Consider the following 25,148-nt stretch of genomic DNA (forward strand, 5'->3'; position numbering starts at 1 on the left):
TTTACGTTGATTACGTCTTCTAGCGTGCATTAGGCCGTGCATTTGCTTCCGCAGGGCTTCCAGTACGTGCCTATAAAGACTTGAGAACTCACAAGTTTGATCATTCGTTTATGCAGAAAGTATTCAGCAACTAATAGTCGACAAACGCGTTCAGGAGACAGCATGCAGAATCGCATTCGAAAACGTGCATGCAAAGGCGCGATTTCAGATTCGCTCTACATATACGTATCTAATTAGCTGTTGGTTCGTCTGAAACGACACAAGTACATGACATTCTATGACTAGAAATCAGTCTGCACCATTAGAGGAAGAGCGAAATAGGTGATGCCTTGATCGTTTCCTTTGCCATAGCAAGTGCCAAACCTCAACTGCGCATATTTGGCACCTCGTGGCCACACCCAGTTTCGTCCTCTGAGGTGGGAAAAAATGTCATCAGCTCCGTCTGGAAGTACAAATCCATTCCATCTTGTCCACTCATTTGTATCATTGTTACTTCTTTTGAAATACGGTTTGGTTGTGACATTAGAATAATACTGCAGATAGTCACTTGGAAGTAATGGGAAGGTCAGAACATTTTTGTCTTTGTCATACACTCGAAAACCAAAAAGGTTGTGAAGATCGAGTTGTGTGCTTTTGATATAAACACTAAACTCATATGATTTGCTTGAATCAATGTTAAAACGATGTGTAATGCCCCACGGATAATAACATTTTTCCTCTTTCCCCTCAACCATCTTGGCTATAGCAGCATTTGCTATCAACACAGCAAACAAACACGCTTTAGCAACAACTTTCAATTGCATTGCATATATGTGTAGTGTATTCAACAAAAAGAAATTCAATTTGCATCAATGTTAAGTAGTCACATAGCAAATACATGTATTGTATTAGGTTTTTGTTTAGCCGTTAATTACACTAATAAACAAGCACAAAAACAGATAAAAAGACAAAGCAAATACAAACAACCAGATGAACTAATAAACAAAAAGAAAACAAACATTATACACAAAATAAACAAACAAACCTGTATATTATTATGTTCTATAAATCTATTTTCAATTACGTAATCATGTAATAACTAGCATAGGAGGTAGCGCCATATAATTAATTACCTTTAGTGTCATTTGGTTTCGATTCCCATTCACGGAAGTCAGATATGTTAAAGGTCCAGACAACATGTTCAGGATGCTGTGGAGTCTCGAATTCGCGAAAGCTGAGATTCAAGTACCACGTCTTGTTTACAGCTGGTATAGAAGGTACAGTGTTACTTTCATCTGTAGCAAGTACCTCTAAGAAATCCTTAGGAGAACCAGACGCCGTATCGTCGCTGGTGGGCTCAACATCTACATCTTTTGTGGGCTCAACATCTACATCTTTTGTGGACTCAACATCTACATCTTTTGTGGGCTCAACATCTACATCTTTTGTGGGCTCAACATCTACATCTTTTGTAGGCTCAACAGAGTCTGAATTACTAGACGTTGACACAGTTGTCACACTGTGCCTACGAGCGAGAACCTTTCTTGATTTTTTACTGTCACTACCACAGGATCCAAATCGCAAGGCAACATATTTAGCATAACGTGGCCACTTCCAATCTACTCCGTTTGTCTCATCAAACTGAGAATCCGGTTGGCTGTCACTGTTCGAGTCGGACATGTAGAGAGGAAGAATGTACCCTGTCCATTTGGTCCACACATTTGAATCGCTACTACTGTTTTTGAAATATGGATCACGCAAGTTAGGATTCAATATTCTTTCTTTGTTCTTATTGTAAACGTAGAAACCAAACGAGTTTACCATGTCAGATACCTGAAAATAGACGCATCTTTATACAATTTAAGTGTTCACAATAAATATCTAGCAACTCTGAATCTACACTTAGATAATTAACTTAATTAATTACCATAAACAGAGATAAATTGAATGAGACAAACAGATGCTAAAAATAAAGTAAAATGCATGAGTAGGACCACCAGATCACAGAAAGTTGTCAAGCACATATATACTGACGCAAGCAAGCACAGTATACAACATAAATGTATAAAATAACTACTCAGTAACGCTCCATGCAGCGTGGAATGCTGTTATAAAGTTTTATCTCTTTGAGATACGTGTAGTGCGCCATTGCGAGAATTCGAGGTAAACAGATGCTAACCAAGTCTATATACTAGTAATAATGAAGCACTGAAGTGCTAGACCTTCGGCTGCTAGCCGAGGCTAGCACACGTGTACTGGCACCTGCTAATTAACATGAAGGGGCTGGACACATTGACTCGCACGTGGGATTGTCGACATCTGGCACGCTAATTAACACCAGAGATAACAATGAGCGCATGCGCTGCATTCCAATTGACTGATCGTCCGACCGTTCATCTACTGACACACTACTGTCATCCTCACGCATGCGCGCCTCGGATTAATAAATTTGTAGAGATTGTCTCTAGATGCTCAATCAGTATCAAGCCAGTGGACGTAAACTACATGCTCTGTTGTAGATTCTGGATCGACACGTCATAGTATGATGTCATGATGGTAGAAACATTAGTGATTTGTCTACCAAACACGTATCCTTATTACCGTCGATTTGATGTAGATGCTGAATTCATAACCCTTCGTTGGATTAATCGGAATGTAGTCAGACGTTGAGCAACACCCACCATCCACTAGAATTTCAAGACAAAAACGTTTGACGGCTACTAGTCGTCGACTGCATCCTAACACATTCTTCTTACTTTGTGCCCCATAATCACACACAGCAGCTAGACGCATTTGCCTGTCTGTGAAAGTTACTTCCTCGAGTTCAGCACCGAAAGACATCCATCTAGACCTGTCGCCTATCTGCATATCACTAGCCGAGGTGAAGAAAACCTGAGCACAACATTTCAGTCAGAAGGCTATCAAAAGTGAGCCATTACAAATGTCTATTGTATACCTGATGAAGAAAAAGAAGAACGACAGCAGAGAAAGGCGTCTTCATTGTCAAACTCGAACAACTAAGAATGTCCGCTCTGCACCGTTGCTGGAGCAAAAATAAATGAATTTGCATTTATCACTTTCTTTACACAATAGATTCGTATTCTCTGACAGACACTAACACTGCCAAAATTCACAGTTGTACAGGCGCTTGCAATGCGAGAATTATCACGTGACGTCCTAATGCGCCCGAGGTAGGCCTTCTTGTTGCCTTCTGCTGCTTCCTACAAACATGTCTCACGTTTCTACTGTGTAGTGAGAAGCGTTGCAGCGCTTTTGAGTATCGGCGTGTTGGTTAGAATTTGCTGTGCCACACATTTGTCGCGTGCTGTTTTTCACAGTTGTGGGATTCACTCAGCCATCACTTGAGTTCCAAAAAATAACGCGGATTAAGAGGCTAACCAATGACGTCACGGCAGCAGATGATAACATGGACACGTGCAAGTCACACGTTGGTACCAAGTGTATCCGGTTCGCAATATGTGTGATAACACTACAACACTCAAAGTCCAATATTTGAAATGGTAAGTTATAATATTTTCAGACGTACAAAAAGAGACGGATAGAGTTTGTTGGCAAAGTTTTGATTACTGCCTAAGTCTAAAAATAATCTAACGGATTACTATAATTACTTCTATAGACAGCAAAGTAACAAGAAACACGATTTCTAGATATAATTTTGGCTTGAAAACTCACGTCCCGTGCATGCTACAACTAGTGCAATCAAATTGAAAGTCTTATAACTAGTACCTCTGCAAACGTCTAGACAGGTGCTGCCATGGTAACGCTCTAACAACTACTGCTTATTGTTAGTTTGTCTGGAAAACACAGTACAGTACATGACATAAGTATAAATTCTTCGGCCTACGACTTGAAATCATTCTGCTCTACTCAAGGAAAAGCAAAATAGTCAGTCGGCCCAACCCCCAAAAACTTGATTCTAAAAGAAGTTGCGTTGCACCCCTGGCCCGGGGAAAGTTTGACTATTCTAAATAATATAACATCACTACAGTACTCAAATAGCACTTGTTTGCCATTGTCAACCGGGTCGCTAGTCCGCTAGCACAAAAAGTAGGGGCATGTCAAGAATGCGTTCATACAGCAAACCAGCTGCTTCATAACAGCTCAAGAAAGGTAAGATAGCTAAAGCAATTATCGACGTATACAATACAGCAATAGCTACCGGCCTAAATCACAAGAAAGAGCTAAAAAGCTAGCGACAAGAGCACCGGATCCAGCAATTTTTGAAAGAGGGGTTCACTGTTAGCAGTTATTTATAGCATTACTAATTTTCTCTTTTCTAATGAAATTATATGAAATTATTGAACCACGCCTACTAAAAAAGAGAGGTTTCAACCCCCTGAACCCCCTTCTGGATCCGGCCCTGGACAAGTAGGTAAACACACGTCACGTGTTGATTGACCTTCATGTATGCTGTCGAAACTCTTCAGTTTTACGCCTCACAAACATCTCCAAGACACTGAAGTACAACCAAACCAAAGCAGAGTCTACAGGAGTAGTTAAAATAAACCTGGTATCACACTGGCACATGGAAAAAAGACAATTTCTAACGAGCCAGATAAAACTGTGCCGACAACAAAGCTATAAACGTAGTTCATCCTCCTTCCATAATGCCAAAAGGCCTACTAGACTATGTCTATTGGTTGTGAAGCCATAAGCAATCACTTGATACCCCAAACTTGACAAGTTTTAGCAGCCAAGAAATTGTCGTCGTACAGTGTCGTTGTCCTAGCCGACTAGCAAGGAAGCGATCTGCAAGAATCGGGGATTACACACATAAAGCTATAAATAAGGGTAGAGTTTCTCGTAGATACTTACTCTGATTTTTCACAACAGAATGAGAAGTATGCGTGGGTGCGATTACTTTATCCGGGACTTGGAAGTACGGTACCGCTGTTCAGCGATACCGCACATGCAAACTTCCCTTAAACTCTTCTTACGACAAGCCTAGTTGTGTAATAAAAATATCTACGTTAGAATAATGATTTAGACATCTGCTGATTCAATCAGTATGAATGCCAGCCAGATGACTCAAACGAATGTTGACTCAGCCGGATGCTCAATCAGCCGGATGTTGACTGGAGATGTTGACTCAGCCGGATGTTGACATATCCAGATGTCAATGCCGACAATGCGACATGGGCAGCACTTTAAATTCGACACATTTGTAGTGTAGTGGTACAGTCGTTTCTGAACAGCTTTTGACTACGGTAGTTGAGTGCTTGTTTTCAAGTTACCTTTGTGAGCTTACAACATAGCAGCCTTTTCGCCAATATCCATATACGTCTGCGTCGACTTTGCCATATTTGTGTGAGCGTGTTACAGCTTTCTATCTACAGGTTGGAGTGGCTTTGCATTACTGAGTCTACTAAGTTTACAGTGTAAACTTCATTGTTCTCTATCCCTCCAGGTTCCTATCTAGTATATGTTCCTGTTCTCTAGTTGAATTGCATGGAAAGAGTAAAGACAGCAACATTTGATTGGGAGCACTGCTTGTGCCACATTCGACGAGATGCGTCCGGTCCTCTTACTGCGTTCACTAGAACCAGCTGGGCAACGTTGCTACGTGCTGCAAGTATTTGCCAAGACGATGTTTTCACATTTTTAGAAACAGACAATGCAGAATAACTACGAACTTGGTCCGATTCTATGGTCGTTAGCAACAGGTGACGGATGCCTTGTTAAACACAAAAATCCAAGGTCTTAGAAAGTCTGGAGAAAACTATTATTGATTCTCTAGATCACATTCCACCGTGTACCACTACAATGATTGATGCGATGGCGTTGTTGCAAACTATAACTCATGCAGCACCAACATTCGGCGGCATCGCAGAACAAATCTTTTCTATACCACAGACGTATCTGAGGACTCCGGATCTCGAGTTGACTTTACTGCTGATCAATACCGCAGTTCTTATATTAAGGTAAAGCTGGCGAACGCCAAACGAGAGCAAAAGTGCGCGGATCTGTTCGTGTCCGGATTTTGTCGTCTACTCAGAAGACACCTCTCCAGTGGAAAAATTCCTGACAAATTCACACAACAAAACCGACTTGCTTCACTTTCTCGCCGTTGAGTGGTCTTTTCAAGATTACGTTGCCCGGGCTTTGACGGACAGTGACAGAGACGTTTTCTTGACAGATGGTAAGGAATGCTTGCGATTTGCTTGTGAACCCGATGGCCGGTTGCAGACGGTGGTTGTGCCAGACTTGCAATTTAACCACAAAGGAGCGGATACGCGCTTAATTTTTCATGCTTGCCACGCCAGCAAGTTGGTCACAACGTCGTAACCATATCATCGCCGGATACCGACGTAGCCGTTTTCGCAACTGGCCATAGTTACGATATACCTGCAACTTTCTTGTTCCGTACAGGTGCAAAGCATTGCCGTCGCTACATCAACGTGACGCAGGTGGGAAAGACACTAGGCAAAAAATTTTTGGCTTTGCCTTGGTACCATGCCTTCACAGGTTGTGACACGACAAGCGCATTCGTAAGCAAAGGAAAAGCTTTACCGCTGGAACTTGTCTGGAGGAACGAGTAATTTTGCCACGCTATGCAGTTGATTGGACGAATCTTTGACGCTGATCTAGAAACACTGTCAAAAGAATGTCTATCCTCCGTCTGTAAGATGTACGGTCACGATGGGGACGATGTCAATGCTGTGCGGTATTCACTGTTTTGTGCGAAAGCTGCAGAATCAACACAGCTCCCTCCTACGAAAGATGCTCTAGAGCTACATATAAAAGAGCTAACTATCAAGCTGGCATATGGTAAAGAGCTCTGGAAGCTCAGCCAGATATTCCTTTCTTCCATGTACATGGTTTGTTGGTCAACGATGACAATGAAGTGACCATAGAATGGATTACGAAGCCTCCGGCACCGGTAGACGTACTCAAGCCTCTCAGCTGCAGCTGTAAGACCGACTGCAATTCTAGGCGCTGTTCTTGTCAGCGAAGCCAACTGCCATGCATGGATGTATGTCAGCGTGCCAACTGTGACAACACAACAAATGATTTTCACGCTCCTGACACACTGTCCAGAGACACGTTTGAAGACCGTGATAAAATTATAGTAATGACAACAATGAATAAATAGATGAATTGTTTAGGATAGATGCGTTTGCATCCCTTGCCTAGCTCAAATAGGGGCATCTACACAGTTTGCTAGTACTAAAGCTATATTTATATTACACTCTTGAAAACTCCAATTTTATTCTAACTCTCGAAGTTCTTCGCATTGTGAAATATTATTTAGTTATTTATGAAGTTGCAATTACTATCAAGTCTACAAACCGTCAAAGTAGGCGAGATACCTACATCCGGGACCCTAAACCATTCTGCTATTGTAGCTTGAGAAATCAAGTTGCAGGCTGCTGTAGAAGGCCAAAGAAGTCAAGTTTCAATTTTTCAAATCGTTCTGGAACCACGGATGGATAGGAGGAAGAGCACATGTGCGTATAAGGTGAACTTAGCAGGAAATTCGTTGCAGTGACTCGTTAGAGCGAAGATTCTAAGCGCTTTCTCTCTGAATCGTTATTATGCTCATCAACCTAGCTCGGGGTTGTGAAAAGGTACGTCTCTTCTTACTTGATCGTCACAAACTGCAAATTTGCGTGGGCGTGTCACTGTAGCGAACAGACTTCCTATTTTCTCGATAACGGTGTTACGGGCATTTGTGCACCCGGTGATTTGTGTACCCTCGCGCTTTGCTCGCGATTCCAGACCGTTGACTCGATGCTCCAGACCTCATGTCGGGTACACATATCACCGGCCATGATGCAAAGCTGCTGGTGATTTGCGTACCCTTGCGCTGTCCCAAACCGTGACAACGTTTCAAGCAATTGATATTACTGAATACTCGTCTCTAGGCGTCGTTTTGTGAGTGAAGTCTAGTACGTAACCAAGCAATCTGTTGACCAGCCTGACGTTGTTGATGTACGAAGGAGATTCACTCCAACATTAGTTGGAGACGATTGCAGACTCAGCTGCAGGCATAGATGGGTCTACGAGCCTGCAGTTCTCAACTTGCAACTGGAGATCGCTGTAGGAGCATTGATGTGCACTCGTGTATGCCAACTAGAGACTTATGGACGACCTGGTCATGTGTACACACGGACGGACGGAAATCTTAACACAGCTAGCAATTTAAGGTAAGTATATAGAAGATATCGTTGTCAAATGTTTAATTAAGGTTCTAGATTCTGACTTAGTTCACAGTTTCAACTTTGTATATTTAAAGTTGATGTATTAATTGAACAATTTAATACTGAAGCTGTGTATAGCAAGACATTTATCTACATTTAGCGCAAATCCAAGGCTCACTACCTGACAATGTGACACATCTGTCATGATACAAGTTTTCACAGACGTAACACTCTACCATCTTGCCGTGTGTCTTTGGCAACAAACACGTGCAGTACAAAGAAATATAAAAGTGACTTCTGTCACATGTTTCCAATGGCTTGTCTTCTTCCATTGGAAAAGGTGAGAGCTCCTCTCAATCCAAACAGTAAATCAGATGTTGTCGCATTTTGGAAATATCAAAATGCTTGATGGTTGCATCATCTCCTAGAGCTGCATGAAATGCATATGCTATTGCAAATAGCCCGCAATCTTTACCATTTTGTTGCTGTTGCACTGACATTAGTTCTACCATGAGAATGTTGTCTTTGTGAGCCAATTGATAAATTTGCGTCAGCTGTGTTTCCATACAAGGAGACAAGTGTAGGCCAGCATTGCTGTTGTATAGTCGTACTTGTTTGCCAAAGCAGGTTGAAGTCACCCAATGATGACTTCCTGTAAAATGAATCTGAATAGCTGTACAAAAATGCATTTGTTTTATTACAAACCACATGAATACTTATAATATTATTTTAAGTGTAGTGTTGTGTAGTGTTGTGTTGTGTGTGTGTGTGTGTGTCATGTCAGTGAGAGCGGTATTTATTTCATACCATCACTTGTTACATGAGCGAATCCGTAAGTCTGGCAAAGGAGTGTTGACTCTAGTCCACTGATGTAGGGAAACTGCTTTAATAGAAGCTGATGAGCAGCATGCATGTGCTTGTCAGTTAGAAAGCCGTCGGCACACTTGCCTTGTATAATACATTTATCAGTTTCATTGAGATCCAGACCATGTACCCACTGCAGAAGAAAATTTTATAACAAATCTTCTGGTTATTGCCACTGGCAAACTCAGTTGACTTACTCTTTGTGAACTCTCGGCAGCTGATGTTAGACTAGACAATGTTTGAGGCATACTTGCTCTCTTATTAACTACCTCAAACAAACTTCTTCCTTTACTGTTATACAGCTTTCTCATATCATATACCCACAGGCATAGGTCATCAAGTTGAGAGCTGCTGATGTTGACATACACGTTTTGATATCGAGACACCATTGGCAATGAGAGTGCTTTGTCAGTTTCCCAGACCTTAATCAAGTCCACGTCTAGTAGTAATTGCAATTCTGGTGTTATTTCAGCTTTTGCAAAAATCATTGAACTCTTGATGAACAACAGGATTTACTAGCACAAAATCACTAACTCGTTTTAATGTTGGCTTTTTCTCATATGTTCGACAGTCTAGCCACAGAGCCACGTCTACACTGACACTAAGCCAACATTCTTCAACAGAGCTTGTATGTTCAGCAATCTGCAAAACACAAAGTACATGCAGTAACCATAACATAGCTAATCAATTTGTGCCAGTAGCTAGATGTAAGCATAGCTCTCTCTCTCTCTCGTCGTCTTCTTCAGCTTTGCAAGCCTTCCATATTGCTCCTGTGCGCCACAGCCGTAACAGACTTTGATCAATAGCTGACGTTCTATTTGGCTTGCTGTTGCCCTTAATCCTAGTAGCAGCTGATTTATCATCTTTGATTGTCGCATTAGCCAATTCAAAAGACTTCTGTGGTGTATTGTAGATCTTCAGCTGACTAGTATTAACTTTGCGCTTCATTGTTGAATTAGTTTTGATGCAACGAAGGACACAGCCACCAGATGCAGTCATTTCTATAACTCTGTATGGTCCAAGCCAGGTGTCTTTCATCTTATGATCTTTCGTTGTCCTTTTTAGCATATTTAATCGCAAAACAGTCTGTCCAACCTGAATAGAGTTTGCTACCGCTCCTTTTCTTTTTCTGTATTGTTGTTTCTGTCTTTCTGATTGTTTTCAATGTTTTCTTTTACTTGAGGCAAAACTTTTTTTCTCATTTCCTTTAGATGATGTACTGCTTGCTGCACATCACCCAACTGACTGACAGAAGTAATCTCACTGTTTTCAGCTTCTAAAGGAAACCTAGCTTCTCGCCCATGCATTAAAAAGAAGGAGAGAACTTGGTGGACTCTTGAACACTGGTTCGAATAGCAAAGAGAACTGGGTCAATGAGTTCATCCCAGTCTTCTTCATGCTCTATTACCAATTTTTCAAGGCATCTATGTAGTCATAATACTCTGATTGCAATAGAACTACACTTATCTTCTTATATTGTTTATCTTACTTTCTAATTGTTTGATTTGTTCTTTCATCTAGTCCGTTAGACTGAGGATGATAAGCTGCTGTTATTCTTTGCCTGACATTGAATTGACAGTGGAGTACCTTGCACACCTGTTGAAGCAAACACAGTATAAACATCCAACTAGTGGTACGTACACCTACAGGTGAAGCAAAGTTTACATTGGACATACACGATTTAATTAACAAGCACATAGGACATATCTCATACAACCTGGTTATACAACCTGGTTGACAAACTCTCTGCCTTGATCAGTGATAATATCATTTGGTGCTCCATGCCTAAAGTAGGCAGTGTACAAAGCCCTGGCCACTGTAACAGCGGTTTTGTCTGATATGGGGAAAGCTTCAACCCATTTACTGAAATAGCATGTCATTGTTAGTATGTATTGGTTTCCTTGACTTGTCATTGTTAGCGGTCTCATGAGATCAATTCCAACTAGACTCCACACTTCTGAACGAACAGGAATAGGGTGGAGTTCGTTTGACTGCAATTTGAGAACAGAATTCGTCATCTGGCACCTATCACATTTTCTTATCTAGACAACATTAATTGTGCTAGTTAAATTATTTTACAAGATTAGTAACAAAAATTTCTACCTGATTTGCGATATCACTGTACTGGTTTGGCCAGTAGTATCTGCTCCTTATTTTGTCAGTGATTTTAGTTCTTCCCAGATGACCGCCGGTTGGATTTACGTGACACTCCTACATCAATCAACAGAGTGATTCTTCACTCATATGCATAGCTATATTTCAAATAACTGCAACTAATTTTTATTATGATGCACTAGCCTGAAAGGCACGATCTTGCTCATTTTTGCTACCAAGTGCCAGTCTGAGTAAACCTGGAGTCTTTGTGTTGTACAACCTTCCATCTTGAACTGTAAAATCATTTGCTCTTCTTCTAAATGACTTTCGTTTCCTGCTTGGAATATCAGCGTAGTTTGTCCCTCCAGAGACTAGGAACTCTTTGTATGAGTTCACAATGTTTTCCGACCGTTGTTCTGCTGAAGTTACAGTATCTACTTCCTACCACATCTTTAAAGTAATCGTTGCAATTGTTTAGAGCATTTCTCCAATACTAATGCATGCAGATGTCAATCCTATCTTACTGTAGCTTCTACGTCTGACTCTGCATCCGTCAACTCTGGATTGTCCATATGGCTCTATCACGCGCGTCCAGACTGAGACAACTTATTACAAGCCAAATAGAAGCATATTAGTACGAAATCGTAGATACAGCTACAACTTTAGAGTAGATCAACTGTAGCTAACCAAAGAATCAATTCTACGTGCTATGATACCCAACTGCTCGCGACTGTAGACACTCAACTGCACAACTGCAAAAACCTGCATCTGAATCCAGCGCTATAGCTGTGTCTCTAAATATATAGTGTACCCTCGGCATGCCGCAGTCATTATCCGATTGAGTCACATGTGACTGTGATCACAGTCATCTGGTCGAGTCACAGTCACCATCCGGCAGTTTTAGGAGTCAGTCATCATCCGGTTGAGTCACAGTCATCATACATCCGGCTTCTTCTATTCAGTCATCATCCGGCTTCTTCTATTCAGTCATCATCCGGCTTCTTCATGGTCATCTTCCGGCCACGGGTGCGACTATCACGAGATATTCGTTCTCTAGCTAAATGCAGATGTACAATAGATGATTGGGAACAGAGAGCATTTCGTTTGCATTACGATCGCGAGTCCTGTAGCTTGAAAGCAGTCTGAGACGGCGAGGAAAGCACTAGGGTACACACAAATCACCGGGGTCCGAAATCACCAGCAGCTTTGCATCATGGCCGGTGATATTTGTACCCGACATGAGGTCTGGAGCATCGAGTCGACGGTCTGGAATTGCGAGCAAAGCGCGAGGGTACACAAATCAACGGGTGCACAAATCCCCGTGACAACGGCCTCGGTTTCAGATGGCAAACAAGCGCGAATGTACTTGCACAGTTACCTTACGACGATTTCTACATTCGAAACTTCCCCGGGCTTGAGGTGCAACGTAAATTCATCTTTTTGGCCATGGGCCGGCGGACTAAAATAGGTGATTCCCTAATTGGTTGTCTCCGTCACCATAGCAAGTGCCAACCCTCAACTGTGTATATTTGGCACCTCATGGCTACTTCCAGTTTCGTCCATTACTCAAGTAGCGAGAAATGTCATCAGCTTCTTCTGTTAGTACAAATCCATTCCACCATGTCCACTGTGTTGGATCATTGTTACTTCTGTGGTAATACTGCAGATAGTCACTATCAAGTAATGGAAAGGTCAGAAGATTTTGTCTTTGCCATAAGCTCGAAAACCAAAAAAGTTGTGAACATCAGTTTGTGTGCTTTTGATCCAAACACTGAACTCATATGATTTGTTTGAATGTCACCCAGTCAGTTGGATGTAGCACGTGATCCAGGTCCTCCAATTCGCTTCGCCCGTTGGCCACCACTCTCCGACTTGTTTCATGATGGGAATTGCTAGAAAGCGTACTGAATGAGTCATTCACAATAGCGAGTACAAATCATTATTTACTGACTTAGAGCAAAATTGCAGCAAATGTACTATAGCTATGCATTACACCGCGCTAAATAAATTAGAATTAAAGCGTTGGTTTAAATACTAAGTGTGCAAAACACAATACTGTAAAATAATTTGAAATATAATTATAAATTAATTACGGTTACTATGATTACGCATGCGCTAGGCCGTGCATTTGCTTCCGCAGAGCTTGCTACTAGACTTAAGAACTCACAAGTTTGAGCATTCGTTAGTGTAGAAACTATAGAGACGAGGTTCAGCAATTAATAGCTATAGTAGTTGACAAACGCGTTCGCGAGACATCTAGCAGAGTCGTAGTACGGAAACATGCCTATAACTAGGCACGATTTCAGATTTGCCCTACGTACGTATCATAACTGTTGATTAGTTTGAAACACACCAGTACATGACACTCTATGACTAGAAATCAGTCTGCACCACTCGAGGAAAAGCGAAATAGGCGATGCCTTGGTTGTTTCCGCCGCCGTAGCAAGTGCCAAACCTCAACTGCGCATATTTGGCACCTCGTGGCCACACCCAGTTTCGTCCTTTACCAATGAAGTGGGAAGAAATGTCATCAGCTCCGTCTGCAAGTACAAATCCATTCCACCATGTCCACTCTTTTGCATCATTGTTGCTTCTTTTGAAGTACGGTTTGGTTGTGACATTAGAATAGTACTGCCTATATTCACTTGGAAGTAATGGGAAGGTCAGATGATTTTCGTCTTTGTCATACGCTTGAAAACCAAAAAAGTTGTGAAGATCGGGTTGTGTGCTTTTGATCCAAACGCTAAACTCATATAATTTGTTTGAATCAATCTCAAAACGATGTGTAACGCCCCACGGATAATAACATTCTCTCTCTTTCCCCTCAACCATCTTGGCTACAGGAGTATGTGTATCATGTGCTATCAACACAGTAAACAAACACGCTTTAGCAACAACTTCCAATTGCATTGCATATATGTATGTGTATAGTGTATTCAAGAAAAAAGAAATTCAATTTGCACCAATGATAAGTAGTAGCATAGCAAATACATGGACTGTATTAGGTTTTTGTTTAGCCATCAATTATATAATAAACAAACGAACTTGCATATTATTATGTTCTATAAATCTATTTTCAAGTACATAATCATGCAATAGCTAGCAGAAATAGCTTGCGACATATAATTAATTACCTTTAGTGTCGTTTGGTTTCGTTTGCCATTCACGGAAGTCAGATATGTTAAAGGTCCGGACAACAACATGTTCAGGACGCCATGAAGGCTTGAGTTCGCGAAAGCTGAGATTCAAGTACCACGTCTTGTCTACAGCTGGTGTAACAGGTGGAAGTGAAGTAGGAGGTGCAGTAGAAGGTGAAGTAGGAGGTGCAGTAGAAGGTGCAGTAGGAGCTGCGGCTGAAGGTACAGTGTTACTTTCGTTTGTAGCAGAAAGTGGGTCAGAGAAATCCTTAGTAGGAGCAGATTCAGTATTGACGCTAGTAGACTCAATATCTACACGTTTTGTAGGCTTGACAGAGTCTGAAGTTGGCACAGAAGTAAGTACAATGTGCCTACGAACGATGTCCTTTTTTGAGTTTTGACTGTCATTACCACACGATCCAAATCGTGCGGCAACATATCTAGCATTATGTGGCCACTTCCAATCTACTCCATTTGTTTCATCAAACTGAGAATCCGGTTGGCTGTCACTGTTCGAGTCAGACATGTAGAGAGGAAGAATGTAGCTCGTCCATTTGGTCCACACATTTGAATCGTTATCACTGTTTTTGAAGTATGGATCACGCAAGTTAGGATTCAATATTCTTTCTTTGTTCTCATTGTAAACATAAAAACCAAACGAGTTTACCATGTCAGATGCCTGAAAATAGACGCATCTTTACAATTTGGTAAGTGTTCTCAATAGATATGATCATATCAACTTTGAATTTACACTTAGTTAGCTAACATAAACAGAGATAAACTGAGTGAAATACACAGATGCTAAACTACTACTCTTTATAGTAAAATGCATGAGAAAGACAACCAGCTTACAGAAAGTCGTCACACACATACATACAAGCAAGCACAGTATAAAACATAACCTAAAACATAGATACATAAAATAGCTACTCAGTAACACACCTTGCAGCATGGCATGCTGTTGTTTTAACCCTTTATATATTAAATTGTATTGAGATACGTGTAGTGCGCCATTGCGACAACCAAAATGATGTTAACCAAGTCTATGTAACTAATGAAGAGCACTAAAGTGCTAAATGCTCAGTTGCTAGCCTAGGCTACGGAACAGCCGTGTACTGGCACATGAAGGGAGCTGGACACATTGATTTGCATGTGGGATAGTGGACATCTGGCACGCTAATTAACACCTGGTGACCAGAGTTAACAATGAGCGCACGTGCTGCATTCCAATTGGCCAATCGTCTGATCGTCCATCAACTGACACACTACTGTCATCCTCGTGCAAGGACGCCTCGGATTAATAAATTTGTGGAGATTGTCTCCAGTAACCATCGTGTAGACGTAAACTACATGCTCTGTTGTAGATTTTGGACATGTCATAGTATGATGGTATGATGTTGAAAACGTGTGGTATGTGACTTTTCTACCAAACACGTATATATCCTTACCGTCGATTTAATGTAGATGCCGAATTCATAACCCCTCGCTGGATTAATCGGAACGTAGTCAGTCATCGAGCAACATCCACCATCAACTAGAATTTCAAGACAACAACGTCAGACGGTCGCTATTCTTGCATCCTATCACATTCTTCTTACTTTGTGCCCCATGACTGTCGTTACACACAGCAGCTAGACGCATTTGCCCGTCTGTGAAAGTTACTTCCTCGAGTCCAGTACGGAAATACATCCAACTAGACCTGTTGCCCATCTTCCTATCACTACCCGAGGTGAAGAAAGCCTGAGCACAACATTTCAGTCATTAGACAGTGAAGGCTATCAAAAGTGAGCCATTACAAATGTCTATTGTATACCTGATGAAGGAAAAGAAGAATGACAGTATAGCAAAGCGTCTTCATTGTCAAACTCGAACAACTAGAGAAAATAGATGAATCTTCTAGACCTTGCCTACAGATCACTGTCTCTAAACAATAGATTCGTTACCCCTCTGACAGACACTAAACTAGGCGCTTGCAATGTGAGAAGAAATTAGTTGTCACGTGACGTCCAAATTCGCCCGAGGTAGGCCTTCTTGTTGCCTTCTGTTCCTTCCTACAAACATGTCTCGTGTCTCTACTGTGCACTGAGAAGTGTTGCAATGCTCTTAGGTATCCGTGTGTTTGGTAGGATTTGCTGTGCCACACGTTTGTCGCGTGCTGTTGTTCACAGTTGTGAGACGATATTTTGGGGCGGAGCTTCTAGAGCATGTGTAATCTCGAGGGTAACACGCACCTTTCGCCGATCTCGCTGTACACAAAGTCTACGTTTCCGGGTCTGCTTCTGAACCGCAGATCATCTTGCCATTGACTAGGCTTTGTAAGTAAGTTCACTACTTACCATTTCGTGCATCTTATGAGAGACTTTGCCTGCGTAGAGACGCGTAGGAAGCCATTTCTTGAGTACGGCTTCTCGAGGGTAAGAGACTGCTGTTCAAGCTGAAGTTGCCTGATTCACATTCTGAAGAGATACGCGTGGAGTGGAAAGACAGACTACTCATTGCTTAGCGATGGAAGTTTTGTCAGATGAAGATTTTGTGGTAAGGGAACCCATTCGGGGTAACCGAACGTGACGCACTGTCACTGTCTGTGTGGCTGAAAACTAGGACTACTTTTCTCCCATCTAGCGAACTACTTGAACTGTGGAACTGTGAAACTATGTATCTTGTCGAACTAGAGTCAGCAAAAGTTCGTCTAGCCTATCCAACTCGTCATGGAAGGCGGTGATCGTGAGCTCATGAGCGTATACACATCACTTGATGTACCTTGGCCGAATTCTTCGTTTGCTATACAGAGAAATTGTCTTGGTTGCTTTCAGTCGAACTCCACGCTGTATCAGGCACATTTGTCTACACAAAACCTGTAAAACTTGATTTCATCATTTGGCAGTACGTGTGTTGAGTGAGACTGCCTTTCCTTCCCACTCAGACTCTGCAGATGCAAGATCTTGCTCGAGAACTCTAGTCTTGTTTTGAAGTTCCACTATTTCATTTGCTTGCTGTTCAATTATCCGATGTAAACCATCAGCTTCAGCGCCTCAGTGACATTTTTGACTATTAATTAACTAACATCTTCACTTTTGAGATCACTACTATACACATGTCTTGATCAACTGCAGATGAGGTAGAACAGCCTGTGCTTTCTGATTTAGACATTACAGCTATGGAATAGTGCGTATGTGTTATGTTACTTCAGACATAAACTGTTGCTGGGACTTGTAGACTGACAGTGCTAATTGTAAACAGACTACAGAGCACGTGTACTGTACTCTGATCCGCGTCAGTGTACTTATCGAGTGCTAGTTATCACAGTAAGAACTTCGACTTGGCAAATCACTTAGATACAGAAGCAAGCTAGACTGCCCAGGAACAATGCGAAACGCCTACATGTCTGGTTACCCGAAATAGGTTCCCGGGTGGCATGATTTCACTCGCCGAAACTAATCCATCTCTAGGCAATGAGTAGTCTGTGCTTCCACTCCACGTGCATCTGTTCAGAATGTGAATCAGGCGACTTCAGCTTGAACAGCAGTCTCCTATCCTCGAGAAGCCGTACTCAAGAAATGGCTTCCTACGCGTTTCTACGCAGGCAAAGTCTCTCACAAGATGCACGAAATGGTAATTAGCGAATTTACTTACAAAGTCTAGTCAGCGGCAAGATGATCTATGGTTCAGAAGCAGACCCGGAAACGTAGACTTTGTGTACAGCGAGATCGGCGAAAAGTGCTCGAGATTGCGCATGCTGTAGAAGCTCCGCCCCCAAATATCTCCTCAGCAATCACTTGAGTTCCGAAAGTAACACAGAACTAGAAGGCTCGATCAAAGACGTCACGGCAGATGATGAGACACGTGCAGGTCACACGTTGTTACCAACTATATCCGGTTCGCAATACACGTGCCACAACACGCAGAGTCCAGTAAATTGGAAAATGGCACGATATAGTATTTTCCAATATACTGTTCTTCTTCAGACGTACTAATAATTATAGACAGCAAAGCCACACGAAACACGATTTCTAGATTTGTTTTTGGCTTGAAAACTTACTACGTCACGTGCACGCTACAACTCTAGTAGTGAAATCAAAATGAGAGTCTTTTAACTTACTTTAAAGATATTAGTAGTAGGAATAAAAGGTGCTGCCACGGTAGCGCTCTAACAACTATTCCTTGTTGTTAATTCGTCTGAAAAAAACACATGTACATGACATAAGTTTACGACTCTAAATCAGTCGATCTCCTCAACTCGACGACCGAAATAAGTGATTCCTTGGCTGTCTCCGTCGCCATAGCAAGTGCCAAACCTCAACTGCGCATACTTGGCACCTCGTGGCCATACCCAGCTTTGTCCATTGCTGAAGTGGGAAGAAATGTTATCATCTCCTTCTGAAAGTACAAATCCATTCCACCATGTCCAATCTTTTGCATCATTGTTTCTTCTTTTGAAATACGGTTTGGTTGTGACGTGGGAATAATACTGCTTATATTCACTTGGAAGTAATGGGAAAGTCAGAAGATTTTCGTCTTTGTCATACGCTCGAAAACCAAGAAAGTTGTGAAGATCGGGTTGTGTGCTTTTGATCCAAATACTGAACTCATATGATTTGTTTGAATCAATCTCAAATAGATGTGTACTACTCCACGGATAACAACATTTTCTCTATATCCCCTCAACAATCTTGCCTATAGAAGTATTGTGTGTTATCAACACAGTATACAAACACACTTTAGTTGCAGCTGCGTTGTATATACTTGTGGTTTACTTACTAATTAAACGGAAAATTCAATTTGTAGAAGTATAGTCATGCACATTGCCAATACATAGGTTTTTAGTTTAGTTACCGTCTAAACAAATAGACAGGGAAACACAAACATGTAGCATTTATTTATTGTGTGGGACAGTAGTTTCGCTTTGTTGTGGTGTACGTAGATTCAATGTTGAAATAAATAGATGGATTGACAGACAGACAAACGGACAGACGAACAAACAGACAGACGAACACAAACAGACAAACAAACAAACAAATATAAAAAACAGCATACATAAAACAAACAAACAAACAAATTCTTATATTGTTTTTTATGCTCTATAAATTTATAATTAGAATAACTTTTGATTTATCTATTATCTGTATTTTCGAGCACATATTCATGTATTACTCAGCGTAAAAGCTTGCGCCATAGTTGCCTTACCGTTTACATATCCGTTTACAGTGTAATTTGGTTTCGATTCCCATTCACGAAAATCAGATATGTTAAATTTCCAAGCACCAACATGTCCAGGACGCAGTGGAGTCTCGAATTCGCGAAACCTGAGATTCCAGTACAACGTTTTGCCTACAGCTAGTTCCGTAGATGATGCAGTAGGAGCTGCAATGGTAGTTCGATCTGTAGAAGTAGCGTTAGCAATACTGTGAAGTAGGGAATCTACACTTTTTGCAGGATCGACAACTGTTGAACCCAAAGGTGGCTCAAACGAATCAAGTTCAACGAACCTACGAACGATGACCGTTTGACTCTCTGATTATTGACTGTTACTACCACACGATCCAAATTGTAAGGCAACATATTTAGCATCGCTTGGCCACTTCCAATCTACTCCATTTGTCTCATCAAACTGAGAATCCGGTTGGCTGTTACTGTTCGAGTCAGACATGTAGAGAGGAAGAATGTAGCCCGTCCATTTGGTCCACACATTTGAATCATTGCCACTGTTTTTGAAATATGGATCGTTCAAGTTAGGATTCAATATTATTCTTTGTTCTCATTGTAAACGTAGAAACCAAACGAGTTTACCATGTCAGATGCCTGGAAATAGATACTGAGTGAGACAAGGCTTGAAATAAAATACATAAGAAACCACAACCGGCTCACAGAAATTTGTCACACACATACATACTAGCACACGCAAACATATGCAGTATAAATCATGCATGCCTAAATCACAACATAAAATGCATATATATATATATATATATATATATATATATATATATATATATATATATATATATATATATATATATATATATATATATATATATATATATATATATATATATATATATATATATATATTATATATATATATATATATATATATATATATATATATGTATATACGTATATATATATATATATAAATATATATATATATATATATATATATATATATATATATATATATATATATATATATATATATATATATATATATATATATTATATATATATATATATATATATATATATATATATATATATATATATATATATATATATATGTATATACGTATATATATATATATATAAATATATATATATATATATATATATATATATATATATATATATATATATATATATATGTATGTATGTATGTATATACGTATATATATATATATATATATATATATATATATATATATATATATATATATATATATATATATATATATATATATATATAATATATATATATATATATAAGATGCTAACCAAGTTTATATGTACTACTAATACTTTTGTACATTTTCTTTAATTAAATACTCAATCAGTAACTGAGTTTTAAGCTATGCACAGCATGAGTGGACGTCAGCTTAGCTGCTACATACTGTATATTATAGAGTCTACATGGACACGCTTTAGAATGATATCATGAGAGCATGGGTCTACCAAACACGTTATCTTACCGTCGATTTGATGTAGATGCTGAATTCATAACCCTTCGTTGGATTAATAGGAATGTAGCCAGATATCGAGCAACACTCGCCATCTAATAAAATTAGGAGATATAAATGTCGGACGGCTACTTGTCGTCGACTGCATTCTAACACATTCTTCTTACTTTGTGCCCCATGACTGTCGTTAATTAAACACAGCAGCTAGACGCATTTGCTCGTCTGTGAAGGTTACTTCCTCGAGTCCAGTACGGAAATACATCCAACTAGACGTGCTGCCATCTTCATATCACTACGTACCCGAAGTGAAGAAAGCTTGAGCACAACATTTCAGTCAGTAGACAGTGAAAACTATCAAAAGTGAGCCATTACAAATGTCTATTGTATACCTGATGAAAGAAAAGAAGAATGACAGCAGAGCAAAGCGTCTTCATTGTCAAACTCGAACAACTAGGGAAATTAAAGAATGTTCTAGACCTTGTCTGGAGATCACTTTCTCTAGACAATAGATTCGTTACCCCTCTGACAGACACTAAACTAGGCGCTTGCAACGCGAGAGTAAATTGGTGCTCACGTGACGTCCTAGTTCGCCCGAGGTAGGCCTTCTTGTTGCCTTCTGTTTCTTCCTACAAACATGTCTCGCGTCTCTACTGTGTACTGAGAAGTGTTGCAGTGCTCTTAGGTATCCGCGTGTTTGGTAGGATTTGCTGTGCCACACGTTTGTCGCGTGCTGTTGTTCACAGTTGTGGGATTCACTCAGCAATCACTTGAGTCCCGAAAGTAACGCGGAATTAGGAGAATCGACCCATGACGTCACGGTAGATGATGAGACACGTACTGGTCACACGTTGTTACCAACTATCCGGTTCGCGATACACATGTGCCACAACACGCAGAGTCCAATATTGGAAAATGGCAAATTATAATATTTTCCAATATTGTTCTTCTTCAGACGTACAAAAGGAGACAGACAGAGATCGTTGTCAAATGTTTTGATTACTACCTAAGTGTAACTAATCTAGCGAATTACTAATAATTCTATAGACAGCAAAGTCACACGAAACACGATTTCTAGATTTGGTTTGGTTTGAAAACTTACTATGTCACGTGCACGCTACAACTCTAGTAGTGCAATCAAAATGAGAGTCTTGTAACTTACTGTATAGATACTAGTACAGTAGTAGGAATGAAAGGTGCTTCCATGGTAACGCTCTAACAAATATTCCTTGTTGTTAAATTCGTCTGAGCAAACACAAGTACACGACATAAGTTTACGACTGTGAATCAGTCAATATGCTCCACTTGAGGAAGAGCAAAATAGGTGATTCCTTGGTTGTCTCCGTCGCCATAGCAAGTGCCAAACCTCAACTGCGCATATTTGGCACCTTGTGGCCATTTCCAGTTTCTTCCTTTGCTCAATAAGTCATCAGCTCCATCTGGAAGTACAAATCCATTCCATCTTGTCCACTCTTCTACATCATTGTTGCTTCGTTTGAAATATGGTCTAGTTGTGTTGTGAGAGTAATACTGCCAGAAGTCACTAGCAAGTAATGGGAAGGTCAGAAGATTTTCGTCTCTGTCATACGCTCGAAAACCAAGAAAGTTGTGAAGATCGGTTTGTGTGCTCCAGATCCAAACACTAAACTCATATAATTTGTTTGAATCAATCTCAAAACGATGTGTAATGCCCCACGGATAATAACATTTTGTCTTTTCCCCCTCAACCATCAAGGCTAAAGGAGTAATTTGTGCTATCAACACAGTATAAAAACACACTTTAGCAACAACATAAAGTTGTTGCAGTTACGTTGCCTACACGAGTGGTAAACTTACTAATCAGAAGACAGAAAATTAGATTTGCAGAAGTATAGTCATGCACATTGCAAATACATAGGTTATTTGTTTAGTTACCGTCTAAACAAATAGACAAGCAGATAAAAAGACAAACAGACAGCGAAATACAAACATGTAGCTTTTATTTTATTGTGTGGGACAGTAGTTTCCCTTTGTTGTGGTGTACGTAGATTCATTGTTGAAATAAATAGATGGATTTTGACAGACTGACAGACGGACAAACGAACAAACAGATGAACAAACAAACAAAGATAAAAACAGCATACATAAACAAACAAACAAACAAATTCTCATATTGTTTTTATACTTTATAAATCTATAATTAAAACAGCTTTTGATTTATCTATTATCTGTATCTTCGAGCACATATTCATGTATCACTCAGCATAAAAGCTTGCGCCATAGTTGTCTTACCGTTTACATATCCTTTACCAGTGTTATTTGGCTTCGATTCCCATTCACGAAAATCAGATATGTTAAAGGTCCAAGCACCAACATGTCCAGGACGCAGTGGAGTCTCGAATTCGCGAAAGCTGAGATTCAAGTACCATGTTTTGCCTACAGCTGGTTCAGTAGATGATGCAGTAGGAGGTACAATAGTAGTTCGATCTGTAGAAGCAGCGTTAGCAATACTGTGAAGTAGGGAATCTACACTTTTTGCAGGATCGACAACCGTTGAACCCAAAGGTGGCTCAAACGAATCAAGTTCAACGGACCTACGAACAATGACCGTTTCTGAGTTTTCACTGTCACTACCACACGATCCAATTCTTAGGGCCACATATTTAGCAAAACGTGGCCACTTCCAATCTACTCCATTTGTCTCATCAAACTGAGAGTCCGCTTGGCTGTTACTGTTCGAGTCAGACATGTAGAGAGGAAGAATGTAGCCCGTCCATTTGGTCCACACATTTGAATCATTGCCACTGTTTTTGAAATATGGATCATTCAAGTTAGGATTCAATATTCTTTCTTTGTTCTCATTGTAAACGTAGAAACCAAGTGAGTTTACCATGTCAGATGACTGTAGATTTTTGTAGATTTTCTTTAATTAAAAGTTTAATCAGTTACACCAGACACAACATGAGTGAACGTCAGCTTAGCTGCTACATGCTGTACATTATATAGAGTCTGCATGGACACTCTTTAGAATGACATCATGAGAACATAGGTCTACCAAAAACGTTATCTTACCGTCGATTTGATGTAGATGCTGAACTCATAACCCTTCCTTGGATTAATCCGAATGTAGCCAGATATCGAGCAACACTCACCATCTAGTAGAATTAGGAGATAAAAATGTGTGACGCCTACTTGTCGTCGACTGCATCCGACCACATTCTTCTTACTTTGTACCCCATGACTGTCGTTACACACAGCAGCTAGACGCATTTGCCCATCTGTGAAAGTTACTTCCTCGACCCCAGCACCGAAATACATCCAACTAGACGCGTTGCCCATTTGTGTCGCAATAGTCAAGTTGAAGAAAACCTAAGCACAACATTTCAGTCAGTACAGTAAAGACTATCAACGCGATCCATTACAAACGTCTTACCTGATGAAGGAAAAGAAGAACGCTAATAGTGGAAAGTGTCTTCATCGTCACTCGATCCAGAATGTCCGCTCTGCTCGGGAGTAAAAATGAACGAGTTTTCTAGACCTTAGTTTGTCTTTATCTCTATAGCTACGTAGCTAGTTAGACAATAAAGTCTCTCGTGGTCTAGACACCGCCAAGTACATGCAGACGCCTGCAATGCGAAAATAAAATGTTGTCACGTGACGTCCTAGTGTAGTATTTCGCCCGAGAGGCCATGCATCTTGTTACCTTCTGCTGCCCGGCCGTCTAACTAGACGAATATGTCTCGTGTTTTACTGTGTATGTAGACTAAAAACAAGTGTGTCAGTGCTTTGAGTGTTGGCCATGGCAGGATTGCCACACGTTTGTCGCGTGCTGGTTTTCACAGTTGTGGGATTCACTCATCAATCACTTCAGTCTTGCGTTCCGAAAAGTAAAGCGGAGGAGCTTGCCAATGACGCCACAGCAATGCGATAGGACACGTGCATGTCACACGTTGTAAAATGGCCAAGTGTAGCACTTTAATTTTTTATTATTAAATATTTTTTTCACCTGTCAGACGTACAAGAAATTTGCTTTGTGTGAGAACGCACGCACACACACACACACACACACACACACACACGTTTTCTTGCAGTCATATGACACCCCAATGCGTGGCCAAGATGGCTGGAAGTAATCGATCTCAATACGTAAACCGTTTACCTAAACTGTTTACCTAACAGAGTTCTAGCTGCATTACTAGATGACATACACAAATGCATTTGTACATTCACTTGGCTCTGCACATCATGTCCGAGCCTGTGTCGTA

At 40.4% G+C, this 25,148-nt stretch overlaps 4 protein-coding genes and 1 long non-coding RNA gene across 11 annotated transcripts; 1 reads left to right on the forward strand and 4 right to left on the reverse strand.

Annotated features, from left to right (window-relative positions):
- Positions 1 to 95: 95 nt before the first annotated feature.
- Positions 96 to 3,062, reverse strand: LOC134196721 (uncharacterized). Its single transcript, XM_062665939.1, has 5 exons — positions 2,936 to 3,062; positions 2,736 to 2,871; positions 2,581 to 2,666; positions 1,113 to 1,812; positions 96 to 754 (listed from the first exon to the last, which is right to left on the reverse strand). The coding sequence occupies exons 1-5, from the start codon at positions 3,047 to 3,049 to the stop codon at positions 282 to 284; spliced, it is 1,509 nt and encodes a 502-aa protein (XP_062521923.1). The 5' UTR covers positions 3,050 to 3,062; the 3' UTR covers positions 96 to 281.
- A 4,281-nt stretch (positions 3,063 to 7,343) lies between these two features.
- Positions 7,344 to 10,598, forward strand: LOC134196504 (uncharacterized). Its single transcript, XR_009972532.1, has 3 exons — positions 7,344 to 7,568; positions 7,866 to 8,147; positions 10,217 to 10,598. It is a non-coding gene; the product is annotated as an uncharacterized LOC134196504 (long non-coding RNA).
- Positions 8,480 to 9,508, reverse strand: LOC134196503 (uncharacterized). Of its 3 annotated transcripts, none has more exons than XM_062665650.1 (4): positions 9,330 to 9,384; positions 9,203 to 9,270; positions 8,949 to 9,138; positions 8,480 to 8,814 (listed from the first exon to the last, which is right to left on the reverse strand). In XM_062665650.1, the coding sequence occupies exons 1-4, from the start codon at positions 9,367 to 9,369 to the stop codon at positions 8,495 to 8,497; spliced, it is 618 nt and encodes a 205-aa protein (XP_062521634.1). In that variant the 5' UTR covers positions 9,370 to 9,384; the 3' UTR covers positions 8,480 to 8,494. The 3 variants fall into 3 exon arrangements, with proteins under 3 accessions (XP_062521634.1, XP_062521632.1, XP_062521633.1); XM_062665649.1 differs by having other exon boundaries at positions 8,544 to 8,571; positions 8,640 to 8,814; positions 9,203 to 9,508; XM_062665648.1 differs by having other exon boundaries at positions 9,203 to 9,508.
- Positions 10,599 to 13,269: 2,671 nt separating the features above from the next.
- On the reverse strand, positions 13,270 to 21,572 carry LOC134196636 (uncharacterized). 5 transcript variants are annotated; one of them, XM_062665834.1, is made up of 9 exons: positions 21,482 to 21,572; positions 21,297 to 21,357; positions 21,075 to 21,222; positions 20,920 to 21,002; positions 16,050 to 16,287; positions 15,835 to 15,976; positions 15,685 to 15,770; positions 14,234 to 14,915; positions 13,270 to 13,960 (listed from the first exon to the last, which is right to left on the reverse strand). In XM_062665834.1, the coding sequence occupies exons 5-9, from the start codon at positions 16,092 to 16,094 to the stop codon at positions 13,473 to 13,475; spliced, it is 1,443 nt and encodes a 480-aa protein (XP_062521818.1). In that variant the 5' UTR covers positions 16,095 to 16,287; positions 20,920 to 21,002; positions 21,075 to 21,222; positions 21,297 to 21,357; positions 21,482 to 21,572; the 3' UTR covers positions 13,270 to 13,472. The 5 variants fall into 5 exon arrangements, with proteins under 5 accessions (XP_062521818.1, XP_062521819.1, XP_062521822.1 ...); XM_062665835.1 differs by lacking the exon at positions 21,482 to 21,572 and adding an exon at positions 21,426 to 21,435; XM_062665838.1 differs by lacking the exon at positions 21,297 to 21,357 and having other exon boundaries at positions 21,075 to 21,258.
- Positions 21,573 to 21,890: 318 nt separating this feature from the next.
- On the reverse strand, positions 21,891 to 24,486 carry LOC134196345 (uncharacterized). Its single transcript, XM_062665447.1, has 5 exons — positions 24,317 to 24,486; positions 24,111 to 24,252; positions 23,956 to 24,038; positions 23,176 to 23,892; positions 21,891 to 22,658 (listed from the first exon to the last, which is right to left on the reverse strand). Exons 4-5 carry the CDS (start codon positions 23,774 to 23,776, stop codon positions 22,192 to 22,194), a joined length of 1,068 nt encoding a protein of 355 aa, XP_062521431.1. The 5' UTR covers positions 23,777 to 23,892; positions 23,956 to 24,038; positions 24,111 to 24,252; positions 24,317 to 24,486; the 3' UTR covers positions 21,891 to 22,191.
- Between the last annotated feature and the right edge of the window lie 662 nt (positions 24,487 to 25,148).

This window comes from Corticium candelabrum, chromosome 21 (genome assembly GCF_963422355.1).
Source record: "Corticium candelabrum chromosome 21, ooCorCand1.1, whole genome shotgun sequence".
Classification (NCBI taxonomy): Eukaryota; Metazoa; Porifera; class Homoscleromorpha; order Homosclerophorida; family Plakinidae; genus Corticium; species Corticium candelabrum.

Bases quoted from the DNA above. Each gene is read 5' to 3' on its own strand.
- LOC134196721 (XM_062665939.1), bottom strand. From the start codon at position 3,049: ATGCAAATTCATTTATTTTTGCTCCAGCAACGGTGCAGAGCGGACATT. The intron at 2,872-2,935 runs GTATACAATAGA...TGTTGTGCTCAG, and splicing joins TTCTTCTTTTTCTTCATCAG to GTTTTCTTCACCTCGGCTAG. The intron at 755-1,112 runs GTAATTAATTAT...CTGTGTTGATAG, and splicing joins GAAACCAAATGACACTAAAG to CAAATGCTGCTATAGCCAAG.
- LOC134196636 (XM_062665838.1), bottom strand. From the start codon at position 16,094: ATGAAGACGCTTTGCTATACTGTCATTCTTCTTTTCCTTCATCAG. The intron at 15,771-15,834 runs GTAAGAAGAATG...TTGAAATTCTAG, and splicing joins CGACAGTCATGGGGCACAAA to TTGATGGTGGATGTTGCTCG. The intron at 13,961-14,233 runs GTAATTAATTAT...CTGTGTTGATAG, and splicing joins GAAACCAAACGACACTAAAG to CACATGATACACATACTCCT.
- LOC134196503 (XM_062665648.1), bottom strand. From the start codon at position 9,493: ATGATTTTTGCAAAAGCTGAAATAACACCAGAATTGCAATTACTACTA. The intron at 9,139-9,202 runs GTAAGTCAACTG...TTTCTTCTGCAG, and splicing joins CTGCCGAGAGTTCACAAAGA to TGGGTACATGGTCTGGATCT. The intron at 8,815-8,948 runs GTATGAAATAAA...ATTTTTGTACAG, and splicing joins CGCTCATGTAACAAGTGATG to CTATTCAGATTCATTTTACA.
- LOC134196345 (XM_062665447.1), bottom strand. From the start codon at position 23,776: ATGGTAAACTCACTTGGTTTCTACGTTTACAATGAGAACAAAGAAAGA. The intron at 22,659-23,175 runs GTAAGACAACTA...CTGTGTTGATAG, and splicing joins TGGTAAAGGATATGTAAACG to CACAAATTACTCCTTTAGCC.